The sequence below is a fragment of the Tachysurus fulvidraco genome, chromosome 1 (assembly GCF_022655615.1).
Source record: "Tachysurus fulvidraco isolate hzauxx_2018 chromosome 1, HZAU_PFXX_2.0, whole genome shotgun sequence".
Lineage (NCBI taxonomy): Eukaryota > Metazoa > Chordata > Actinopteri > Siluriformes > Bagridae > Tachysurus > Tachysurus fulvidraco.
The window spans coordinates 37,564,262-37,587,142 of NC_062518.1; the positions used below are offsets into that span (position 1 = coordinate 37,564,262).

Below are 22,881 nucleotides of genomic sequence, written 5' to 3' on the forward strand. Positions count from 1 at the left end.
CTTGGGATCACTTTCTGAATTTCTTTCAGGAAAACTGGATAGCGTGAGGTTTGCCATGTTCATGTTGTTGCCATTGATCCAGTTAGCTTTCCCCAAAAGCTAGCTGTCACCTCACTTTGGTCATTCACTCGCACCAAAACATCTGCTATCCTCACACACATAGGAGATGGCGGTGGTTTCTGTCAGGAAGCAGTCTTGGGTAAAAGAAATTGCTATTTTTATTCTGATTTTCTTCTACCTATGTCACGGTTCTTCCACCCACGACTGAGTAAATTACTGAGTGCAAGAAAATGTACTGATGCCTGAGGTGACTGATGTGTTTTTCAAGCCTGACATCATAGCGTACATGTCAGTAACGCTCGAGTCACATCTATAATCAGCCATCACATATTTTTACATTCTCATTGGGAACAGTCCAGACCTGAACATGCAATGATCAAATGATTGATTTCAGCAGGTTATGCCAGGGCATTGTACGTCTTTCACACCTATCACACCTACAACGGCTACCAACCAGGTGTTCGTGCTCACTCTCGCGCTTCCTCCAAGACTCTTTGAGGCAGTTATCACATCTGTATTATCTGCTGCTTTATGCTTAAGGTAGCTGAACACACTTGGAGTAAAATACTGCTCTTCTAAAAATACTAGCTCCTAGACACACACGATTGGCTCATGTCACTCACTGGCCCCTCCCACTCAGACACCTCAGCCAGTTACATTGTGTTAGGATGAACAGGTAAGTCTATGGTATGTTTAGATTTATACTGTACTATTCAATTCGCTTTTTGTTGACACTCCAGCGTCTCATCGCTTTAGATGACGAATTCAAAATGCAGAACTTTACTTCTAAGAGCTTCAGGTCAGTAGTTTGGACAGCATCTCTTTTCCACTCCATTTGTATGTTATTTGTTTTTAAAGTCTTAACAATCAGTAATGGCTATACCTGAGGGCCACTCGAACCACAGGGGGAAACGGAGGGACAAAGCCGAGTGCAGACAATCACACATCCAGACCTGTAGTATATACAGCACTACAGCTAGTAACACTGCTGATTGTAATTCAGAGGAGTTCAAGAGTCATTCAATCAGTGACGAGGAGATGGGCTGAGAGCATGATTAGCGTAAAGAGAGCCGCACAGACCACAGCGCCACTCAATCTTTAGGCAATGAGCCAAATGGAGAGAGAAAGAGAATGAGAGAAGGATTCGAGTACCTGCTTGAAACTTTTTTCCCACAATTCTTCTAGTTTGGAGTAATTTTATTTGCACATCTGAAACTTTATGCTATTATTATATCTGAGACACGGTGCAAACCAAGTCAAGTCAAGTCAAGAAGCTTTTATTGTCATTTCAACCATATATAGCCGACGCAGTTCACAGTGAAATGAAACACGTTCCTCAAGAACCATGTCGCTGCATAAAATAACACCGAGCTACATAAGGAAGACAAAGCTAAGGACTGAAAGTAAGTTGTGCTTGCCACATTAAGTGCAATGTATGCAAACAGTGCAAGACAAAAGACAGTGCAGACAGACAAAAAAACACTACAGGACAAAAACCAGAAGATCAGTGTGCATTCTGAATGTTGTACAAAACACAAGTGGAAAACACAAAACCAGTGGAAATCAAAAAGTCCTGTTCAGTCCTAAATCAGTGGCATAGAAATAACAGGCAACCATTAAATGCTTTCAAACAGGTGACATACAGTAAGTGGGTAAGAAATTAACGCTCAAAGTCCTTTGAACTTGTCATGAACGTCTAGCACTAAATCAGCAGAAGTACCATACTGTAATACAGTATGCCGTGGTCGTTTTTTTGCGCTCAGTTCTCCGTCGTTGAACTTTTGATGGCTTTGGCAGGAAGAAACTTATGTTAAAACATATACAACTATACAACTCATAAGTTGCTCAAAAGCTCAGAAATCTGCAGACAATTGCATTTGTATTTACAGTGTTCGGTTAGAGAAGAGAAATGATTTACAGTCACACTCTCTGGTCGATTGTTTATGAGTCAAACACATCAATAAATTCAGCTTCGCGATTAAACACGTTTTTAGCTCTTCTGTTAAAAGGACACTATTGTTTTTGTGCTCAGGTTGTGAGTCTGCTTAAATCTATCATGTCTGATTATTATAGAATACAAACAATATTCGGTGGTACCGTGATGGCTGACGGCTAATAAACTAATCAGAAGACTCAGGACTCTCACTCAGGTCTAGCTGTCACAGTGTCAACGTATTTACTAGAATCTAACTTTTGGGATGGAAGTGGTTTGGGAATGAAAAATTGGAAATAAACATAGAATCTGGTGAAAAATACAGTATAAATAAAGAAATTGGTGGCTGGGCCACGGCTGGAGCTGCTCATGGTCAGGGTGAAGTGATGGGACAGGAGTGATGGTACGGTAATCAGTGAGGTTGGCCATAGGATAATAACCAGAAACAGAATTGGGGGTTTCATCTTTACTGTAACTCAGAGTGATAGGATTGATAGATGAGCCTGGAGAAGAAGGTGGAAAATAGGTCTAGCTTATATAGATATACTGTAGGTAATATTGTATAAATTAAGGGGTTTGGGGGGATTTCTAGGACGTCTTGATGAATTGATCTCGGGCCGATCGCTGTTTTTTGCAATAAACTATATAACTCTATTAATGCTTTTTCCTCATCCACAGCTCTTGTGAGTATTATTATTATTTTTTGTCTTATCTTTGCATTTGTATGATGGTAGAAGTATAGAGCATTTTTCCTACTTTCTTTCTTTTTAAATACAGTACATTGAACAATTCATTATTCCACATAAATTAGTTGGCAACACTTACATTAAGGTTAACAAAAGTAAAAAAAAAAAACTGGCCATTTATAAGCCATACATTCGCCATATAGTTGTAATGTTAAATGTTATGTTCATTTATGATATGTTCATTAAACCTTGCTTCATCTTCAGTTCTGAATTTTGCAAGCTAATAAGCACAAGGAAAATCTATGAGCTTATTTTTATTCATTGGGCATGTGGTTAAGGTGTTGGGCTACCAATCGGAAGGTTGTGAGTTTGATCCCAGGTCCACCAAGCTGCCACTGCTGGGCCCCTGAGCAAGGCCCTTAACCCTCAATTGCTCAGTTGTACAAAAATGAGATAATGTAAGTCGCTCTGGATAAGGGTGTCTGCCAAATGATGTAAATGTCAATTCATTCATACTCGGTTAATGTAGTTGTTGATTATTAATATAAATGGTAGAAATATAAATTAATATAAAGGGATGGATAATCATTTTTACAGTGTATTATGGCTAAGTTTCATGGTTTGTTTGTGGTAAACAAAGCATTAAATAACCTACGTTATGAAAGCGGTCATATAAAAAAACACTGCTGATTAGTTTAAATGGTTTAATGTGCAGTGATACTTTTATAAGCTCTTACACCAGACCTGCTGGTAGTGACATGGAGACAGACTGAGGTCACGTTAAAACATAGTATAAGTGCATTTTGGGGATGAGTGAAGCAACATGGGCTGCTGTGTATGTCAGAGTTTAAAGGCAAGAGAATAAGAAAAATAAGATCAGTGGAAATGAGTGACAGCGGTTTCCACTGGGGGATGAAGATCACCTTAAATCCTCTCTTCCAGGAGAGAGAGAGAGACGGAGAGAGAGACAGTGTGTGGATGAAGTCTGGCACAAACACAAGAGGAGACTGTGAAACAGATGAAATCTTTGCAGCTGATACAGAAGCAGTGTTGTGGGAACATAAAAAAGGCCAAATGCCTGTAAAGAATGCACATTACACCGGGTAATAGACAGGCAGAGGTATACAGGGAGAGAAAGAGGAATAGAGAGAGAACCGGACAGCAACAGGGCACTAGAACAAGAGAGAAAAGCTGTAAAGCTGACAGATGACCGAGGTTGTGAGAGATTGTGAGACAGGGACAGACAGAGGGCTAAAGGTGATATGGAGCAGCGAGCAATGCCCTTGTGTTGCACTGAAGCCCTTAAAATGACTGAAGCCCTGTAATCCCCCCACCTGAGTGGTCTCACGACTAAACTCCAGGCTAAATCTACGATTACGAATCCAAAACAACACAAAAGACACACAAACGTGTACGGATACACACACACACACACACACAGAGAGAGAGAGAGAGAGAGAGAGAGAGAGAGAGAGAGAGAGAGAGAGAGAGAGAGAGAGAGAGAGAGAGAGAGGAATAAGCATGTACATATGGTATATATGACAAAATCTCACACAGTCACACTGCAGATACATGCGGCACAGACACATGGTTTGACATCTGTTAAGTAATTAGAAATTCTGATTAGCAATCTCTTCCAAGGCAGCAGTCATTAAACTGGGATTGAGATTTTCCTCATACTCTGATTCATTTTAGCCTGGATGTGGGGTTTATTAAAATAGAATTATTATATGTATCTTAAAAAAATGATAAAAGTGACACAGGGGTCATATTTAATAGGAGGTGGTCACAGATATTACATTGTATTATATAAAGGTCAGGAGGTAATATTCTTTAAACCGTGGCTACGATTTCAATATACTGTGAGGCTTTAATACGCACTGGTAGCCTGAGCACTTTATTAGGAACACATGGACACATACTCATCCATGTTCTTATGTAATTAGCTAAGATACAGATTAAGAACTTCAGGTCATCGTCAGAACGGTGAAAACCTGTGATCTGAGCGATCTGGTAGGGTTGTTGGTGTCAGATAGGCTTGTGTGAGTATTTCAGTGTTTCTCATCTCCTGGGATTTTCATACACATTGTCTCTAGAGCAGAGGTGTATAAGCTTATAAACAAAGTGCCAGCGTGGGCGCAGGTTTTCATTCCAATGACGCAGGAGCCACTCGGGATTTTAACTGCTTAATCAGATAAGCTTGGCTTTCAAAATAATATGAGGTGCATAAAACCTAAAAACATCAAGTGAGAGAGCTTGTCAGGGGAAAATGGCTAGATTGGTTCAAGACAAGAAGTGCGATGAATAAGTATAAAACCGTCTCTACAGCAAGCATCCCGAGTGAGACACACCTTTCTTTTTTGATTCACTCATTTCTATTTTTATCAATTTTAAATAGAGTTTCATTTATTCATGGTTTTGATGATCTTTGTTGCTTTTTATTAGCTCTGTATGGCAAAAAAAAAAAAGATTCCTATAAGCCATCATCCCATCGCACAGATTAGTGCTCACCGCATCAACCTACAAATCCCATAATGCCTTGCCCTTGGTTAGCTGTGCGTCTCTGTCTGGAGCATGAATACTGGAAATGAATTTTGTAGCTAAAACTTAATCTGAGCCAGTATGATGAGTTGAACTGTGACTGTAGCATTTACATTATATTTAGATTATTTAGCAGACACACTTATCCAGAGCGACTTACATTTTATTTCAATTCATACAACTGAGCAATTGAGTGTTAAGGGCCTTGCTCAGGGGCCCAGCAGTGCCAGCTTGATGGACTTGGGATTCAAACTCATGACCCTGCGATCAGTACTCCATCACCTTAACCACTAGGCTACCACATCCCACAGCAGAATTCACCATACACACATATGCAGTATACATGAGCAGAAAGCTGCTGGTTTACGATATACATGAACTGCGGATTTCTGCTTAATGCAGCAAATGTGTTCAACAATAGGTTCAATGAAGCAAATAAAGGGAAGTAAAGCGATTTAAAAGAACGCTCCGTCCTCACTGGGAGTTAGTTAATATGGAGCACTCGTGCACTTTTACCATTTTATACCCTGCTGTAGGACCAATTTCCTTTTTGTAAATTGTACCTTTCAGTCTCAGAGCAGGAATCATTACGCTCGTCTTTTTCAGTCAGACTTTTGTTATTATTCCTTTACAGGGCATTGTGCGGAAAGTTAAAGAGCTTCTATTTCAAGCGGGCTCATTTGTGAGCACTTACAGGTAGATCTAGCTGATCTCTGAATGTGCTTTGGTCATGAAATGCTAATGTGAGCCTGCTGTGTGGAGAGGTGGAGAGTTCTCATTTCAACAGCACTACTACTTGTGTGAACCTCATTTCACACCTCTTTCTCTCAGGCTCACTTTTGTCTTTTTGGGTGCTGAGTTTAATTCAAACAGAATACTTGTGCAAAAATATTTTTTTTATGTGTGCGCTAAGGTACCCAGTGGAAAAAAAACCCCATCCTGCATTCTGATACAGTCTGCAACACTATTGCTATTGGAGCCTTTACCATCTTAATAGCGATTCTATTATTTCCAGTTGTGACCCTGTGGGGAAGATCCTGTACAGGAAGCTTTGTGTTGTCATGCAGCTTCAGTCACATTCTATCAATTCTATTTCATTTGATTAGTGCAGCACTTTTAACAATAGAGTTAATGGAATTCTAAATTTGACATCTAGAATTTATCCCTAACAAGTGAGCCAGAAGAAACACATCCAGAGAAACGTTATGAGGATGAAAACCTGAGAGGAATCAGAAGGGAAACCAGACTCACCTGGATGACAGCAGATGTTCCTTCTGTACCTGTGTACTTTATGGTCAAAAGTGCAGTTTTTTAACCAAGAGATTCATTCGAGTTTCACATGAAGTCTATTTTGTTGAAATTATAAAAAACATTTAACCGTTTGTCGTTTTTGAGCTGTAATTGATTAGTGATGGAAGTTTTATTTTACACTTAAGATATCACCGATTTCCACATTTTTCTGTATTAAAAAATAAGACGAACCTAAAGCTCACTTTAATCTGATTTTTATTGTCATGGAGATATTGCTGTCAATTTTTAGACAATCTAACATGACCAGACATTTTTGATCATACAAAAAAAGAAGACTTGCTTTTGATTAGAATTGAATCATATATTGTATATTTCTTGGTAACTCCCTGTGACAGATCATTGGTAGCACAAAGTTTTCCAAGCATTTGAACTTTTGTTGCCAGGGGCTTTAAAATTTCAACCATTCATCATAAAGGCCAATTCACACTGGATGCTTTTTGAAGCTAAATTTTGTGGCAGCTTTTCAATCCACTCAAGCTGTATGCGAGACACATACTACTCGAGTCTACTACTTTAATTCTTTTTGCACTACCTTCTCTCTCTTTTTTTTTATTTTTTTATTTGCCTGAGTAAGTGAAATGGAAATTCGATAGAAATCCGACGAGATTACTCAAACACACTATATATGCTGGAGGCTTTAGTTTAAAATCTTCAAAGATGTCAAGATTGTGTCCCACTATTTTCATCTCACGTCTTTTAGCTATGTTGTAATTACAGTCGTCCTCATCCTGATGGACATGGTTGTACATTTTAATATTTATTTTCCTTAAAAATAATAATAAAAAAAAAAACAGTATGCTGTCATGTTGTAGTCTGTGCAAACATTTGTGGTGTGGGTGGAAGGGAAGGTTGTCGTGACAGTTTAACGCAAGCTCTGGGCTTTTTTCTTAACATTTTAATAGCTATAATTAATTATTTCTGTAGTTAGCATGCGTAATGGTATAATAATATGAACTTATGACCCTAATCAATTATGACCATTTGTGAAAAATGACCTAAATGATGGACAAGCAGCTAATAAACATGTGCTAATTAGAGCACTTAGCAAAAATGAACATGTGATGTAAGATTTCATGGCATCAAACTTTTTCATTAATCCAATAATCAAACTCGTAGTCCGTGGTTTTGGTCAAAGAACAAGCGGACAGGGTGAAAGAAGAACTATTTACAAAAGCAGTAAACACACAATACAGAAAACAACAATCGAAATTCGAAGCGAGGGACAGAAAAACAAAGGCATGAATAGACAAAGAACAGGTAGCAAACACAATGAGGTAGCACAGCAATGGCAGGAGTAGATCAGAAACAAAAGCTTGTATTATTGCAAACAAGAGCACAGCGAGTAAAGTCAAAGCAACACAATGCGAAAGCAGTGCTTTGTGTTGAGTGAAACTTCCTGATAGGTAATGACAGTGTTATAGAAATGGACATATGACAGTTATTGTCAGTCGTATGTTGCTGAGTAATAAGCTTTAAATCTTACATAAATCTTACAAAGGTGTTTGTAATAAGGAGCAATGATTGTGTATAATTATCTATCTATCTATCTATCTATCTATCTATCTATCTATCTATCTATCTATCTATCTATCTATCTGTCTGTCTGTCTGTCTGTCTGTCTGTCTGTCTGTCTGTCTGTCTGTCTGTCTGTCTGTCTGTCTGTCTTTAACTTGGGGTTTATGTTGTAATCTTATCTATCTGTACCGATATAACTTACTTTATTCTGCTAGCTAGCTATTAGCTAGCAGACACGCTAGTTCGAATGCAAGCTAATTAGTAAACCAGCAAGCTAGTATAAGTTGGGTGTAGGTTTTAAGATGCTTGCAAAGGGCAAGTGTGCACTGTTCAGTAAATCTGTTCCCCTTTACACCTTCCTCCCCTTGACGAAAGTGGCCACTCATGTGTCATAGATTATAAGCACTTCTGAGTCGTCAGAGCGTGGGAGTGGAAAAACAGTATTAAAGTGCAGGGCAGGATGCCGGACTGCTAGAGCATGTGGGAAATTGCAGTTATTTCCTGTGTGAGGTCGTTTTTGATAGATCCTCAGCATGTATCGTATATAAGCATGTAAGGCTTCAGCTGGACAAGGTTTCATCACAGAGGTTTTGAGCTTATGGTGTTCAGGTTGTACTGTTTGTGATAAGAAACTTTCCATATATGTAGACTTTTCAGCAAGTTGGCTTAAAGCCATAGCTACAAGCTTTTATTTGTAGGTCAGATGGATCGTCTGTTACTCTGCTGAGACTTAAAATGATGTGTGTGTTTTGTGGTATATCTAATCTTTATGCTAGACCTAAAAACAGCATCTCATTAAAATCCCATTCGGTGTGACAATTAGCAGAGGGCTGAATGGAAAGATGTTAATTTGCACAGCTTTAAGTGGAAGCAAAACTATTCACACAGCAAAAGTTCAGATATAGAGCATTTCTTTTAAATAATACATATTTGAAGCTGTTAATAATAAATGTTTCTGATTAGACACAGGAATGCCCGAGGTTACACATGAACTTTTCTCTGTGTTCGGTAGGCTTTCACCCCAAATCAGTGGGTGTTTTTTTTTCCTCTTTTCTGGCTCCTCTATTTCATGCTAATTAGACCGGAGACTCGTTCTAAATGCCAGTAACTTGATTGGAGTTTGCTGAAGAAGCTAATAACCCCCAAATGGAATTCAAACTCACATTTATAAATGTGGAAGTGCACTTTTGTTCCCTTTATTAATAGCAAAGAGATAAAGAGAGACTTTAAGTAGGAGGAAGAGAATGCTTGAGATTCATGTCGCATATCGAGTAGGCGTCCTAAACAACGCCGTTAGCTTAAAGTCAGTCTCGGAATTCACTTCCGTTTAGTGCATATTTATAGTAAACTTCGTTTTCTTTATAAGGCTGTGTGTGTTAGAGACCAACAATGCTGATCACTGATTGGTCTTTTGGTAATTGGTCACCGGAATATCGGCTCACGTGAGCACAACTCGGTCAGGTGTTGTTACGCACACGGTGATCGAAGCTTCCTCTCAAACCGAATAACAAGCAGCTATGAGTTTAAGCACCATGTAGAGTGCAGGACACTCGATAATATCTACTTAAAGAATTGCTAGGGTTGTTTCTAAACTCATATTTGACACTAATGCACTAAAGGCAGCTAAAAAAAATCACCAAACCAAGTGCTAGATGTGTAAGCACCCCCCCCCCCCCCCCCGATGCTCATAAAATCATTGGCTCAGTTTTGTTCTATGTTTTAAGGCTATTTAATGATCATGCTTGGTGTTCACTACAGGTTATGTGAGAAAGATACCTAATTAGATATTTCTTCATACTGAGACTTATTAGCAGTGAGATAGCTTCTAAAGAGATGAATGGACTGTTTTAAAGATGCACTCTGGTGTGTTTTTAGATGCTCCTTCGCTCACACGTCGTAATAAACTGAAGGTTATTTCAGGGCAACAGAGAAGTTATCATGTAGTTATTTATTTATTCTCTAGCTGCTGTTCTTTTGCCCTTTTGTTGGCTTTATCTCTTCCCTCCACTCCAACCACTCTGGCAGGAGAATAAGCAGGGAAGTGGAAGAGCCTTGTATCAGAAGTACATCAATACATTTTGTGAGGTGTAGGATGTAGAAAAGTACTTAGAAAAACTGTATATCACAGCTATGTAGTTCCCTTTGGGGACAAAAAAATACATGCTTTAGATTTGCTTTGAAGAGTCAATATAGACGTTCCAACGTGCTTCATAAACAGGATGGCTGTGCTTTTTTTTTTTTTTTTTTTTGTCTGTGGACTGAATTTTACAGATAGGTGTTTGAGAAAGACTGACCTGTATGACATTGTGAGATTGATTTTTTTTTTTTAATTCTCTTATCTACCTGGTGTTCTCTGAGGCCCTGAGCACTTGTTTGCTCAGTACAGTACTGGGAGATTTTTCATCCAGTAGAGGAAAGACTAGTGATAGAAAGACAAAGAAAACTGGCAGGAAGTCGTGACAGGAAGTTGTAAAATGCCAGTCATTCAGTTTTGGTTTTTTTTGTTGTTGTTTCTTTTTTTTTAAAGAAACACTAAAACTATTTTTAGGTGAAAAGTTCTAGCAAAAAGAAGAAAAGTCTTTATTTTGTCACATATACATTACAGCACAGTGAAAAATCTTTCTTTACATATCCTTACTTTGGCTGGGGTCAGAGCTCAGGGTCAACCACCAATAGAGCAGAGAGGGTTAAGGGCCTTGCTCAAGGGCCCAACAGTGGCAGCTTGGCAGTGCTGTGGCTTGAAACCTCTGATCAACAACCCAGAGCCTTGACCACTTGAGCCATCGCCAATATTAATGCCCCAATATTGATCTGCACCTCATGGAGAATGACCAAAAGCAACCACATTTTATTCTTATTTGTATGTAAGTATTTCTATATGTACTTATGTATTTATTCTCATTAGAATAATATACCGATATCACAGAAGGCTCTAGAAGGGACCTCACATTGTTGTTGTTGTTGTTGTTGTTGTTGTTGTTGTTGTTGTTGTTGTTGTTGTTGTTGTGTGAGCATCCTGACTAATCTCAGACACTCCAGACGAGAATTGTGGGTGGTTCAATGAATCACGGCAATCCAAATATCCAACATGCATAAACTAATCTGAGTAAAAAATGAGTTAATCCAACTCTTCACCATGCCAGATTAGTGATGTCTACATACATTGTAAAGCAAATCGTTATCCCTGGATATTTTCATATAATCACCTCCTAGACTAATATCCATATCAGTGAGTCCTACTGGAAGTGTATAGAGAACAGCAAGGCTTTCATTTACTAATACTGTAATATCTTAATATGGTAGTTGACTGCAAGCGTAATTACATGATCAGGAAGCTTATTTGATTGGATAAAATGACCAGTGGTGCATATAATCAATTGTCCATCACTACATTGTGGCCTTTGACAAACATTCTGAAGAATCGTGTGTTCATTAACTGAACTGGCCTGCATTTTTGCCCTGAAATTAACACAAAGACCCGAGGTAACTGTGGAGCATGAAGTGCTAAACCACTTTGTAACATTTCAACCTCAAAGACTCAATTAACCTTCACTAGTCTGGTGTAAATGAGCTCATTTGTGTAATAAAATGATTTTGCTGCCTCCCAATTAATTACAACTGGATTCAACTTAAATGGATTTCTTTTACAAAAAGTGAGCGAATCCCAGCTTCAGTCCTTATTGTGCCTTAAGCTCTGAGTCGTGGATTTAATGGTGGTGTTCTCAATACAGTTTTATTTCTTTGTACTTTTTCAGATATTGTCTCCAAGGATAACGTTGTAACACTAAGATGAAGCCACAATGGACGTCCTTAATTCCGTAGACTTCTCCTTCACATAGCGACGCCGGTGGGTTCTTCATCGATTATCTGCTCATCGCACTATCACTTTCGGTCTCCCTCACTCATACATGAGTGTGAGGATCTGCCCTGAGGACATCACTACCAGCTAGTGACCAGACAGTAGAAGTGCAGCTATTTAAAGATGGGGGCTCCAGCAGGACCACTGATGGGTGTCTTCAGCTCTACCACTGCCTCCGTGGACATCAGTGGCTGGAGGACCTGGCCTGGGAACACCACCGTAAGCCTGAACCAGAGCCTGTTTTGGACCGACCCCAGCACCAACTTGTCCTCCACTTCGTCTTCCAGTCATGGTATAGCCAGGCAAGCCATCAAAGAGAAGAACTGGCCAGCACTTCTTATACTCATCATCATCCTTCTTACCATAGGAGGGAACATTCTCGTTATTATGGCCGTGTCGCTAGAGAAGAAGCTGCAGAATGCAACTAATTTCTTCCTGCGGTCTTTGGCTGTAGCAGACATGTTGGTGGGCATCCTAGTAATGCCCATCTCCCTTATCAACATCATGTATGGTGAGTAGAAGCATGCATGCTCTCAGCTTAGCATCCTTCTTATCGCTTGATTTGTTCTGCCTGTCGTATAAATATTCCGTCAAGAGTGTTTTTGAGCCGTTTTAATTAAAAATTCGTAGACAATGTTCCATGTCCATGGTGGGATCCTTAGGGGTTTCGGAAACTGAATTCCTACTTTTTTTCTTTTTTTTTGTTTTTTGTTTTTTTATACTTCCCACAGTTTTCACATTAATTCCTCATAATCCACCTCCACAGTATGCCACCAGAAAACACAGCAACATTATTTAATCAGAACAGGTTCCACTACATAAATCGCAAATCTCCCATGACTAATTAAATGGGTGATTTCAGAGGAGATCATGCGAGTTCAGATCGGGAACAAGACTGTGTGGACGTCAGGAGATTTCTTTTTCATCACAGTCCCGGAGACAATAAATGACTATGCCATATGGAAGCCGGTTTGTTTTCCTGTAATAAATCTGTGTGTAGGCATTTGTGTGTGTGTGTGTGTGTGTGTGTGTGTGTGTGTGTGTGTGTGTGTGTGTGTGTGTGTGTGTGTGTGTGGTGGGTATTAATGTAGGAGATCTGTGAAATGTTCTTGTCACATTGCAAAACACTGTAATGAAAACAGTACGCATTTGGTTTTGTTAAAAAAGGAGCTGCAGGACATTCTCCCTTTTTCTTGTACTTCATAATATGAGGAGTTTTTATGCCTTTTCCAAGTCACAGATGAGTAATTTTTTTGGGCCACATGTCTTCCAAACGAACACACAATAAACTACAGAGGCACCTTCCATGTGCCGCATTGATCGACAGAGATCTATTTGCGCTAAATCAACCCAGTACTACTGCATCCACTGTAGTTTAGACTGCATGATTAGGCTGGACATGGATGGAGAAGAAGAGGCGATTATTGATCTGTGTGCACAGTTGCGTAGCTCTTAAAGAGATATCGATCCCTAACAGACCATTTAGGGTGTCAATGCAAACAGTGTAAGAAAAATCAAAGATGAACAGGCATTACACATGCTGATTAACACACTCCATCACCTAGCCAATGAATGAAGAAGGAAATAAGCTCACGCAGATAGAAGTGGTGGGTTATTAATGAAGGCTATGTATGCAGGGCCATGTGCGCAGTGGGACGTGTTATCTCGTGCCCGGCTATTAAAACGGGCTGGCAGTTTATGATGACTGCCAATCTGTCCAGAGAACATCCAAACATCATTTGCTGGAATAATAACATACACAAAGAGTCACATTGCATGTGCTCATGCCTTTCCTTCACCGGAACAAACTTTTAAACATGATCATCAGGGTGACATTGAAGGTAAGTTGACAATACATGTGTATATTTTTGAATATGTGTGGATGTGTGTAGGTGTGTGTGTGTGTGTGTAACAGAGTTCGGTGTATTATCTTTAAAAGTCTTGAGAGTAAGTGGAATCCTGGGAATTATGACACTGAATTGTAGCCTAGCTGAAATAATTAGCGGATTGAATACACACCAAAGAAAGGATTTGATTACCAACGAGTCCAACAACACTTTCAGACTCTGGACTGAGATGAATAATTATCATGTGAATTTAAAGCTTGTGCTCAAAATAGTCTAATGATGAAAGAACAGTGCTACAGAAAGCCTTTACTTTAATGCTGTTCATACATATGAAGTTGGCCCTGAGTGGGAAACACGCTAACAAACCAAAACAGTTAAACCGGAAACACAAAAGGAGACCAAAATCATAAAAGCTAATGAAGACACACAAAAAATACTGAAGATTCAGAAACCCAACAAAACTAAGAACACAACAGCATATCCATAAACCCAACAACACAACTATAAACACAACAACACAACTATAAACACAACAACACATCTAAAAACACAATGGCAGAACTATAAACACAACAAGAGATCTATAAGCACAACAACACAACTATAAAAAACAGCACAACTATAAACACAACAACACAACTATAAACACAACAGCACATCTAAAAACACAATGGCAGAACTATAAACACAAAAAGAGATCTATAAACACAACAGCACATATATAAACACAGCAACACAACTATAAACACAACAACACAACTATAAACACAACAACACAACTATAAAAAACAGCACAACTATAAACACAACAACACATCTATAAACACAACAGCACATCTATAAACACAACAGCACATCTATAAACACAACAACACTTCTATAAACACAACAGCACATATATAAACACAACAACACAACTATAAACACAACAACACTTCTATAAACACAACAGCACATATATAAACACAGCAACACAACTATAAACACAACAACACAACTATAAACACAACAGCACATCTATAAACACAACAACACTTCTATAAACACAACAGCACATATATAAACACAGTAACACAACTATAAACACAACAACACAACTATAAACACAACAACACATCTATAAACACAACAACACTTCTATAAACACAACAGCACATATATAAACACAGTAACACAACTATAAACACAACAGCACATCTATAAACACAACAGCACATATATAAACACAGCAACACAACTATAAACACAACAACACAACTATAAAAAACAGCACAACTATAAACACAACAACACATCTATAAACACAACAGCACATCTATAAACACAACAACACTTCTATAAACACAACAGCACATATATAAACACAACAACACAACTATAAACACAACAACACTTCTATAAACACAACAGCACATATATAAACACAGCAACACAACTATAAACACAACAACACAACTATAAACACAACAGCACATCTATAAACACAACAACACATCTATAAACACAACAGCACATATATAAACACAGTAACACAACTATAAACACAACAACACAACTATAAACACAACAACACATCTATAAACACAACAACACTTCTATAAACACAACAGCACATATATAAACACAGTAACACAACTATAAACACAACAGCACATCTATAAACACAACAGCACATATATAAACACAGTAACACAACTATAAACACAACAACACAACTATAAACACAACAACACATCTATAAACACAACAGCACATCTATAAACACAACAACACATCTATAAACACAACAGCACATCTATAAACACAACAACACATCTATAAACACAACAGCACATATATAAACACAACAGCACATATATAAACACAACAACACAACTATAAAAAAACAGCACAACTATAAACACAACAGCACATCTATAAACACAACAGTAAATTTAGAATGGTGACAAACCCAAAAGCACAAACAATTTCAACATCAAATAGCGATTTCAAAAACACAAAAGCAAAGCCAACATTTCCTCAGGGAAATTAGAAACAGAAAGCACAAAACAAAAAAAGACACTACAGAAATGTCAGAAATACAACAAACCAGGAAACACAACAGCACATACAGAAACTCAGCAGCAACTCAGAATCATAAATAATAACAAATCCAACATTGTGACTCAAATGCTGAAACACAACAGAAAGCGCAAACGCACAATAGCTAGTTTAGAAAACAAAAAGCACAGCCACAAATTCAGAAACTCAACTGCGAATTCCAACATGTTAACATACACATGTAACAGAGAATGTTCCTTACTGAACAGCACATACTCGGTGCTGATTGGTCACGGAGTGCGACAACTCTCACAAGGCAAAACAACGGCACTTGTTGGTAGCAGTGAGTGATAAAAGTAATATCTGTGGAGTGCAAATCTGATCATATGGTAAGTTATAATTAAACTTTGTGATTGGAGTCAATTTTGATGTTTTGTTCAGTTTGTTTTGTGTTGTTTTGATTTTTCTTCAAAATTTGCTGTTGTAGTTCTGCTTTGTTAATGTGTTTTGAAATTAACGTGATTGTGAGAATTGGTTGCAAGTAAGAAATGGGCCAAAATATAATTAATATGTGTTCAACACCCTGCCAAAAATCTTCAGTGGAAAACAAGTAAGTAGGCTGTAAAATGTAAGAAGGCTGAAGGTTCAAGGACACAGCAGCCTTCCAGACTTCCATATAATTTGTCATGGTGCTGCGTAATCCAATTTCCATCCTTTGTGTTTGTGTTAAATAATGCATCTGCTTGTTTATCACGAGCTAGTGCAAAATCACATTAAAAAAAAAAGCATCCCACATAATACATCAGTCACATCATGAAAGACCTTTTTTAGTGTCGTGTATGTCAATGCATTGTCCTGGTAGATAAGAGCAAGGTGTGGAAGTCTCTCTCTCTCTCTTTCTCTCTCTCTCTCTCTCTCTCTCTCTCTCTCTCTTCACTTTCTTCACATTTTAAGTTTCATAATGGTACATTTACAAAACATGTACAAGAAAAGAAAAAAACCCAAAAGAAATAAGATTAAAAAAAAAAAAAACAATTAAACTAAAATAAATTACAAAAGGGTGAAAATAATAAAAAGTAACATTTTAAATTAGTGCAAACAATTTAACTAAATTCAGGACAAAATAAATAAGAAAAAAAGAAAGACAGAAAGAAAGAAAGGTTAGAATTGGTTTGGTGATTGGGGGGGGGGGGGGGGGCTTGGTGGTTAGCATGCTGCCACACACCTTCAAGTTTCTGGGTTTGATTCCCACCTCTTCTGTGTGTGGTGATTTCATGTTCTCCAAGGGTTCCTCCCCAGTCCAAAAACATGTGCTGTAGGCTGATGTGTGAATGGGTGTGTGTGCAGTTGTATCATGTGATATACTGGTGTCTTATCCAGGGTGTAACCTGCCTCGTGCCCCAAGAAAGTGTCCAGGTTTCACGTGACCTAGTAATGAAGAACAGGTGGATGGAAGATTAGTGTTATATATTACATAGAATAAAAGTACATTTTCTAATAAAGATAAGAAATAAACAATAATAAAAGCAAACATTATTCATTACAAGTAACAAGGGCAAGGCAGATCACTCAGATCACTCAGTATCAGTGTCCCACATGTTGCGGCAGTCAGTTGTAAACAGCAGTCTTTATGTTCTTCTAGTAAGAGGGGATGTTCGTCATTGGTTGATAGATGCGTTCTGTTAGGAAGCACGGCTCTGTCTTTGTGTATTTTTGTTGCAGTATAGGCACCACCTTTCTTCCTGTGGAAGCCATGTTTTCCTGTCTCTGCCTGTTTCTATTCCGAGGTTGTCACTGTGTACTGAATTTGTGGGGCTAAATAGCATAGAATTTTCTCTGATATTATGTTGATGTTTCCCAATAGGTGATATACATTTACAACATTAGGCACACACCCTTATCCAAAGCTGCTTGCATTAATTTCTTTTTTTTTTTTTTTGAGCGATTGAGGGTTTAGGGTCTTGCTCAGGAGCCGGGCAGTGGCAGCTGGGTGGTCCTGGCATTCATATTTACAACCTTGCTATCATACCTGATTTAGTTGTGTTTCATTTGTAGTGTAATTTGTTCTAATCTGATCTGTTTCACATTGTTGTTCTGATCTGAAGCATCAGTGTGGTGGTTTAGGAGGTGACAGAGGTGACAGTTTTACTTGATAATGGTGGTATTGCAGAGTTTTGTAATGAAATAATTGGGGGTGTGTGGGCTTTAGTTGTTTCCAGAGTTTGATTGTCCATTTCTGTATGTATATAATTTATAATTCTGACAAGCTTCCTTGTTTTGTTGTGTGTCAGTGTACTCACGGGATATTGTGGACCTCTCACCTCACTGCCATAGTGGGCAATTGGTTAATTAATGATTCTAATGGCCTCATCTCTCTCTCTCTCTCTCTCTCTCTCTCTCTCTCTCTCTCTCTCTCTCTCTCTCTCTCTCACATTCTCATTGATAAAACACATGCTGATGCAATAATAATTTAAAAAAGCTTGTTCTTACATTGCACTTAAACTACAGGTCAAGCAGGATGTCGCATCCATCCTCATTAAAGATGTTTAAATTCAGCTCTCAGGAGGCTTCTGGTATTCTATGTTGTTTTACAGACTTGACAGATCAAACATGTGTGTGTGTTATCTCAATAAGTAATGAACGCAGTTTGTATTGGATAAAAGTGGGAGTGCTGTGTAGATATAAGTGCAATCATTCATGTAAATAAAGTTAGTACATAATGAGTCACAGGTGAAAAGAGATCAGTGTGAAGCCCCTAGAAAGTTAAAGAAGTTTAAGCTGAACTAATTAAACAAGCAAAGCCAGACACCAATTTAAGACTAAAGGCAGATAAATGAAATTGACAGATGAACATGTATAACAGAGGGTATAAATACACACGGTGAAAAGCTGACGACAATCAGGGAAGGAATCAAACATCAGATTGAGAGAGTTAACACAAACAGAAAGAACAGATTAGAAACTGACAACAAAGGAACAAATGTCTTTATTTGCATTTCCCTTCTTTTCAAAGACGAATGGCTGAGATGTGAGAACAGAGCGATCGACAGTATCAGACGTCTTCGTTCACTCAAGTGTCACTTTAAAGCCGCTCTTATTGATCAACTGTTGCCTGTCTGTGTTGCCTGCCATAGTGCATAACAGATCTGCATATGAACAACAAAGTGCAACTCAACTACAAAGAACTGTGTTCATTATATACTGTATATATTTATATAATTCCTATTGAAATGTAATGATATTCAACATGTTGACTTGACTTGACACAAAAGGTCATGTCTAATCTCCGTGCGTTCAGATGGCACTCTGACAGATTTGATCTAAAATCATAAAAGGTTGGTCTCAAAGGTGTTGCACAAACTTGTCCACTTTCATTAAAATGGGATGAACCAATCCTCATACCATTTGAAGTAACTATACAGAGTTTACACTTTTCACTCATGTTGGATATCTAAGTTTTTAAATAGACTCCACTGGTCTAAAAAGGAGATCTTTTGCTTTGTTTCCACATACTCTGGACCCTTAGATTAGATTAGATTAGATTAGTTTCTCAAGAACCTAATCTAACATATAACACCTTTAGGGTGAGTCTACACAACCGGAGACCAACCCTGACATAAAATACAATGTGACGCTCCTATTTAGTGGTCTGGACATTGTCCATTTCAGAGAGGCTCGGGGGTATAAAATAAAGCGTTGTGCATTATAAAATAGAAGAGATGCTTTTTCCGGCACTCATCTTAGGTGCCTTTGCCACCCAACCAGTAAGTTCTCTTTATTTTACTTCCTTTATAGCTTTGTATTTTTTTTATAATAACCTAATTTTCTCTGCACAAAAGTAGGGTGCAAGAAAAAGGACATGATTGAGTGAACCTATTTTTTTTCTGTTAGAAAAAGTTTCCTAACTAATGTTTTACATTAGACACGTGGAAAGTGACTCCTGATAAGCTATGAGGTCTATTAAACTGTTAGCTCAGAGCTTTCAACTGATGTTAAAGTCTAGGATTTTCTTATATACCTCTCAGAGTTTTTATTTAAACATTTATTTAAGACTTGCACGTTTAAATAAATGCTCTGAAAAGAATATAGTCATATCAGTTGAAAGCTCTGACCTTACAGTATAATATTGATGGTTTCTGAGTCGTTACAATTCTATCAATAACTAGAAGATTACTTTTCCGGAATCTGACATTTATTTAATTTGTATTGGAGTCAGATATTTAGATTATAAAGTTAAGACACACATTTAACCTTCAGCTGCCTTGATTTCTGTCCTTGGCAATAGAAGAGCAGTATAGAAGTTAATATCTTTATTTTTTAGTCATACAGACAAGCATTCCAGAATGCACTACATGCCCAACCTTGAAACAGATGGGCTACAGCAGCAGAAGAGCTCATTGGGCTTCACTTGTATCAGCCAAGAAACAGAATCTGAGGCTATTGTGGGCACAGACTCACAGAAACTGGACAGCTGAAGATTGGAAAAATGTCACATGGATTTTTTCCGTTTTTTAACTGTCCAGTTTCTCCGAGCATGTGCTTCATTCATCTACAGGAAGGTCGCCCCAGGATTTCCATCACAGTTCACCATATTTATATTTACACACATATCCAGGAGCAATAATCAGTCTGCCTACCTTGTCTTATTTTATTTTTGGACTCATTAAAAAAACGCCCTTGTGGAAAGCATCTCTGTATTCTTACTTGGGAAGTCTGCTTAATTCCTCTGAGGACGTGTAAAGAATGGATTCATCCTTAATCATAGCAAACTTTGATCAGATTTCAGGTCACAGTCTGAAGGAGATTCCTTCATCTAGATTTTTGTCAGTGAAAGTTTTTAATAGGATGTAGGAGGTATGACTACTGTGGTTGTAAATAAGACTTCAAACGTAATATGGTCCAAAATAGGCCATATATTTGAAGCCAGATCAAAGCAGACCAGAACCGAGTTAAAGTGGATCAATAATAATACCTTTTTTTGGACCAATTTAAGCCATATCAGACTGGCCCAATATTTTATATCCATGGATGCCTTTGTTCACAGAGTCAGTGTTCATTCATATTCTATTGTATATTATTTAACCATGACGATCTTAAAGCTGCACTCTTTAATTAACTAATCTGGGTTTGAGTATAACAACCTCGGCAATTTTACTCTGTTTAATCTTATTTCTGGCTGTTCTTGTTGGATAATAACATATGTTATGAATCCTATTCTCCCTACCCATGATTTATACCAATGTCTCTTGAGCTGAAAATAGGCAGTGGCCAATATTCCTAACAGATGGTCAACTACTACCTTTATACGGCCATATTGCAGACATATTTTAAAGATATTCCCTGCAGCGACAAAGCGTCCACCTCACACACACACACACACACACACAGTCTGCGAAATCATAAAGTGCTTCTTATCTTCTGTCAGTTTCATCAATCATTCATAAGTAAACACAATAGAGCTGTCTTGACTGGTTATTAATAATTCTGCTCACTGCTGTTTCAGAGCTTCAGAAAGTAAAAGAAATTTTGTTGAGTTAGCTGTTTTTAAATGAATCAGCATGGATAAAGAGTCATGCTGGGCTCCATGCGGCTAAAACAGCAGTAACATTTACTAAAAAAAAAAAGCCTGTCGCACCATGCACCATTTTTCATGTAAGAACGTTGGTAAATAACCGTGCTGAATCATTACATCTGATGCTTTCCTACTTAGTGTCCCTGTCCTCCTGTTGGAATTGGCTTTCTGATTTATTTGTTGTCATACGTTTTCAGAACAGAGACCTTTTTCTTCTTCCTAGCACGAAATCTTTATTCACTGACCAATGGGCTGTAGCTGAAAAAATGAACCAGTGGGAAAGCTGTTCACTGACCAATGAGCCTTAGCCATTTAAATTTGTTCTGTGCTTGCAGTCTTTAACGTAAGGAAGATCGCTCTAACATTTCTACGCTGAGATTAAATATTATTTAGCTAGCTTAAAAGTTTAAAATACCAATAAATGCAGTGTTAAATACATGACTGTAACAATGTCAGTCATTCATGTCAGTAGAAAAGGGGCCTTTATAAGAAGGTCCAAATGTTTATTCATGAACATTTATCGTAACACACAACGCAGCTCGTATTCCCATATATCATTGTTTTAATTAGAAATTGCAGAATAAAGATTTTAATAAAGCAATCATTACACCAATAGCATTTCACCCTTTATTTAAGATGTCACCCTTTAGTTTGTGTAATTACATTTTATTGGCTAGCAGCTACTATGCCGAGAAACTGAAATAACCGATGAGGTTCAAGTGTTTTCCCCCATTTCTGCTTGTTACACTGTGAGTTGTGGGACGTTCAGGTGACAGTCGATGAAGTACTGGAGGTCCACTTGAGGATGAGAATGAAAAGTAGAGCTGGTTTTCAGAGATAAGATGCCCATTATGGTATGTTATTTGAATTATTTTCAGTGGAATTGTCATAAACTTCTCCTACTGCTGCCTGGAATCCACCCCAAATGCATGAATGAATCAGATTGATCAATTTAATTGTACAGATCATTCAGTGATTTGGCACCTTTCCTCATCACCCACTTGAAATATATTTTTGGCAATGCCAATTGTATGCAGTTTTTCAAAACAAACAACTGGGCTGCTTTTCAGCTTGCTGGTTGCTTTCTGCTTTGCCACATTAGTCATGTCTGTAACTCCACCCCTAAACATCACCCTGATGCTACAGACTCCTGCTAATCCTCACTCTCATCTGCTACAATTACTACCTTAGTGATTAAAATCTGCTGCCAAACCTTGTGTAAATTCATCAGGCTACATGTACTCATTCTTAAAGCTGCAACCTTGTTATTGGATTTCATTATTTTTCGGTTCACTGGTTGTCTTTCCTTGGACCACTTTTGGTAGATACTAAACACGCCACAAAACCTGCTGTTGTGGAGATGCTAGAACCCAGTCATCTTGCCATCACAACAAATTTTGCCCTTGTCGAAGTCACTCAGATTTTTTTTTCTCTTTTCTACTTTTCTGACTGTCATTTAAAAGCTATCAGTGGTTTTAATGTTATGGCTCGTTTGTGTATATCCGTCATACTGTAGA

At 38.0% G+C, this 22,881-nt stretch overlaps 2 protein-coding genes across 3 annotated transcripts in view; one reads left to right on the plus strand and one right to left on the minus strand.

Moving 5' to 3' along the window:
* The window catches only part of LOC113663171 (E3 ubiquitin-protein ligase TRIM39-like), a 537,569-nt gene that overhangs the window by 128,051 nt on the left and 386,637 nt on the right, over positions 1–22,881 (minus strand). The window lies entirely within an intron of this gene.
* htr2cl1 (5-hydroxytryptamine (serotonin) receptor 2C, G protein-coupled-like 1) overlaps positions 1–22,881 on the plus strand; it is a 118,511-nt gene that overhangs the window by 84,050 nt on the left and 11,580 nt on the right. For both annotated transcript variants that reach the window (XM_027178378.2, XM_027178380.2), the window contains one exon: positions 11,802–12,416. In XM_027178378.2, the coding sequence (XP_027034179.1) occupies positions 12,029–12,416 (388 nt within the window). In that variant the 5' untranslated portion in view covers positions 11,802–12,028. The remainder of the gene's footprint in view (positions 1–11,801; positions 12,417–22,881) is intronic.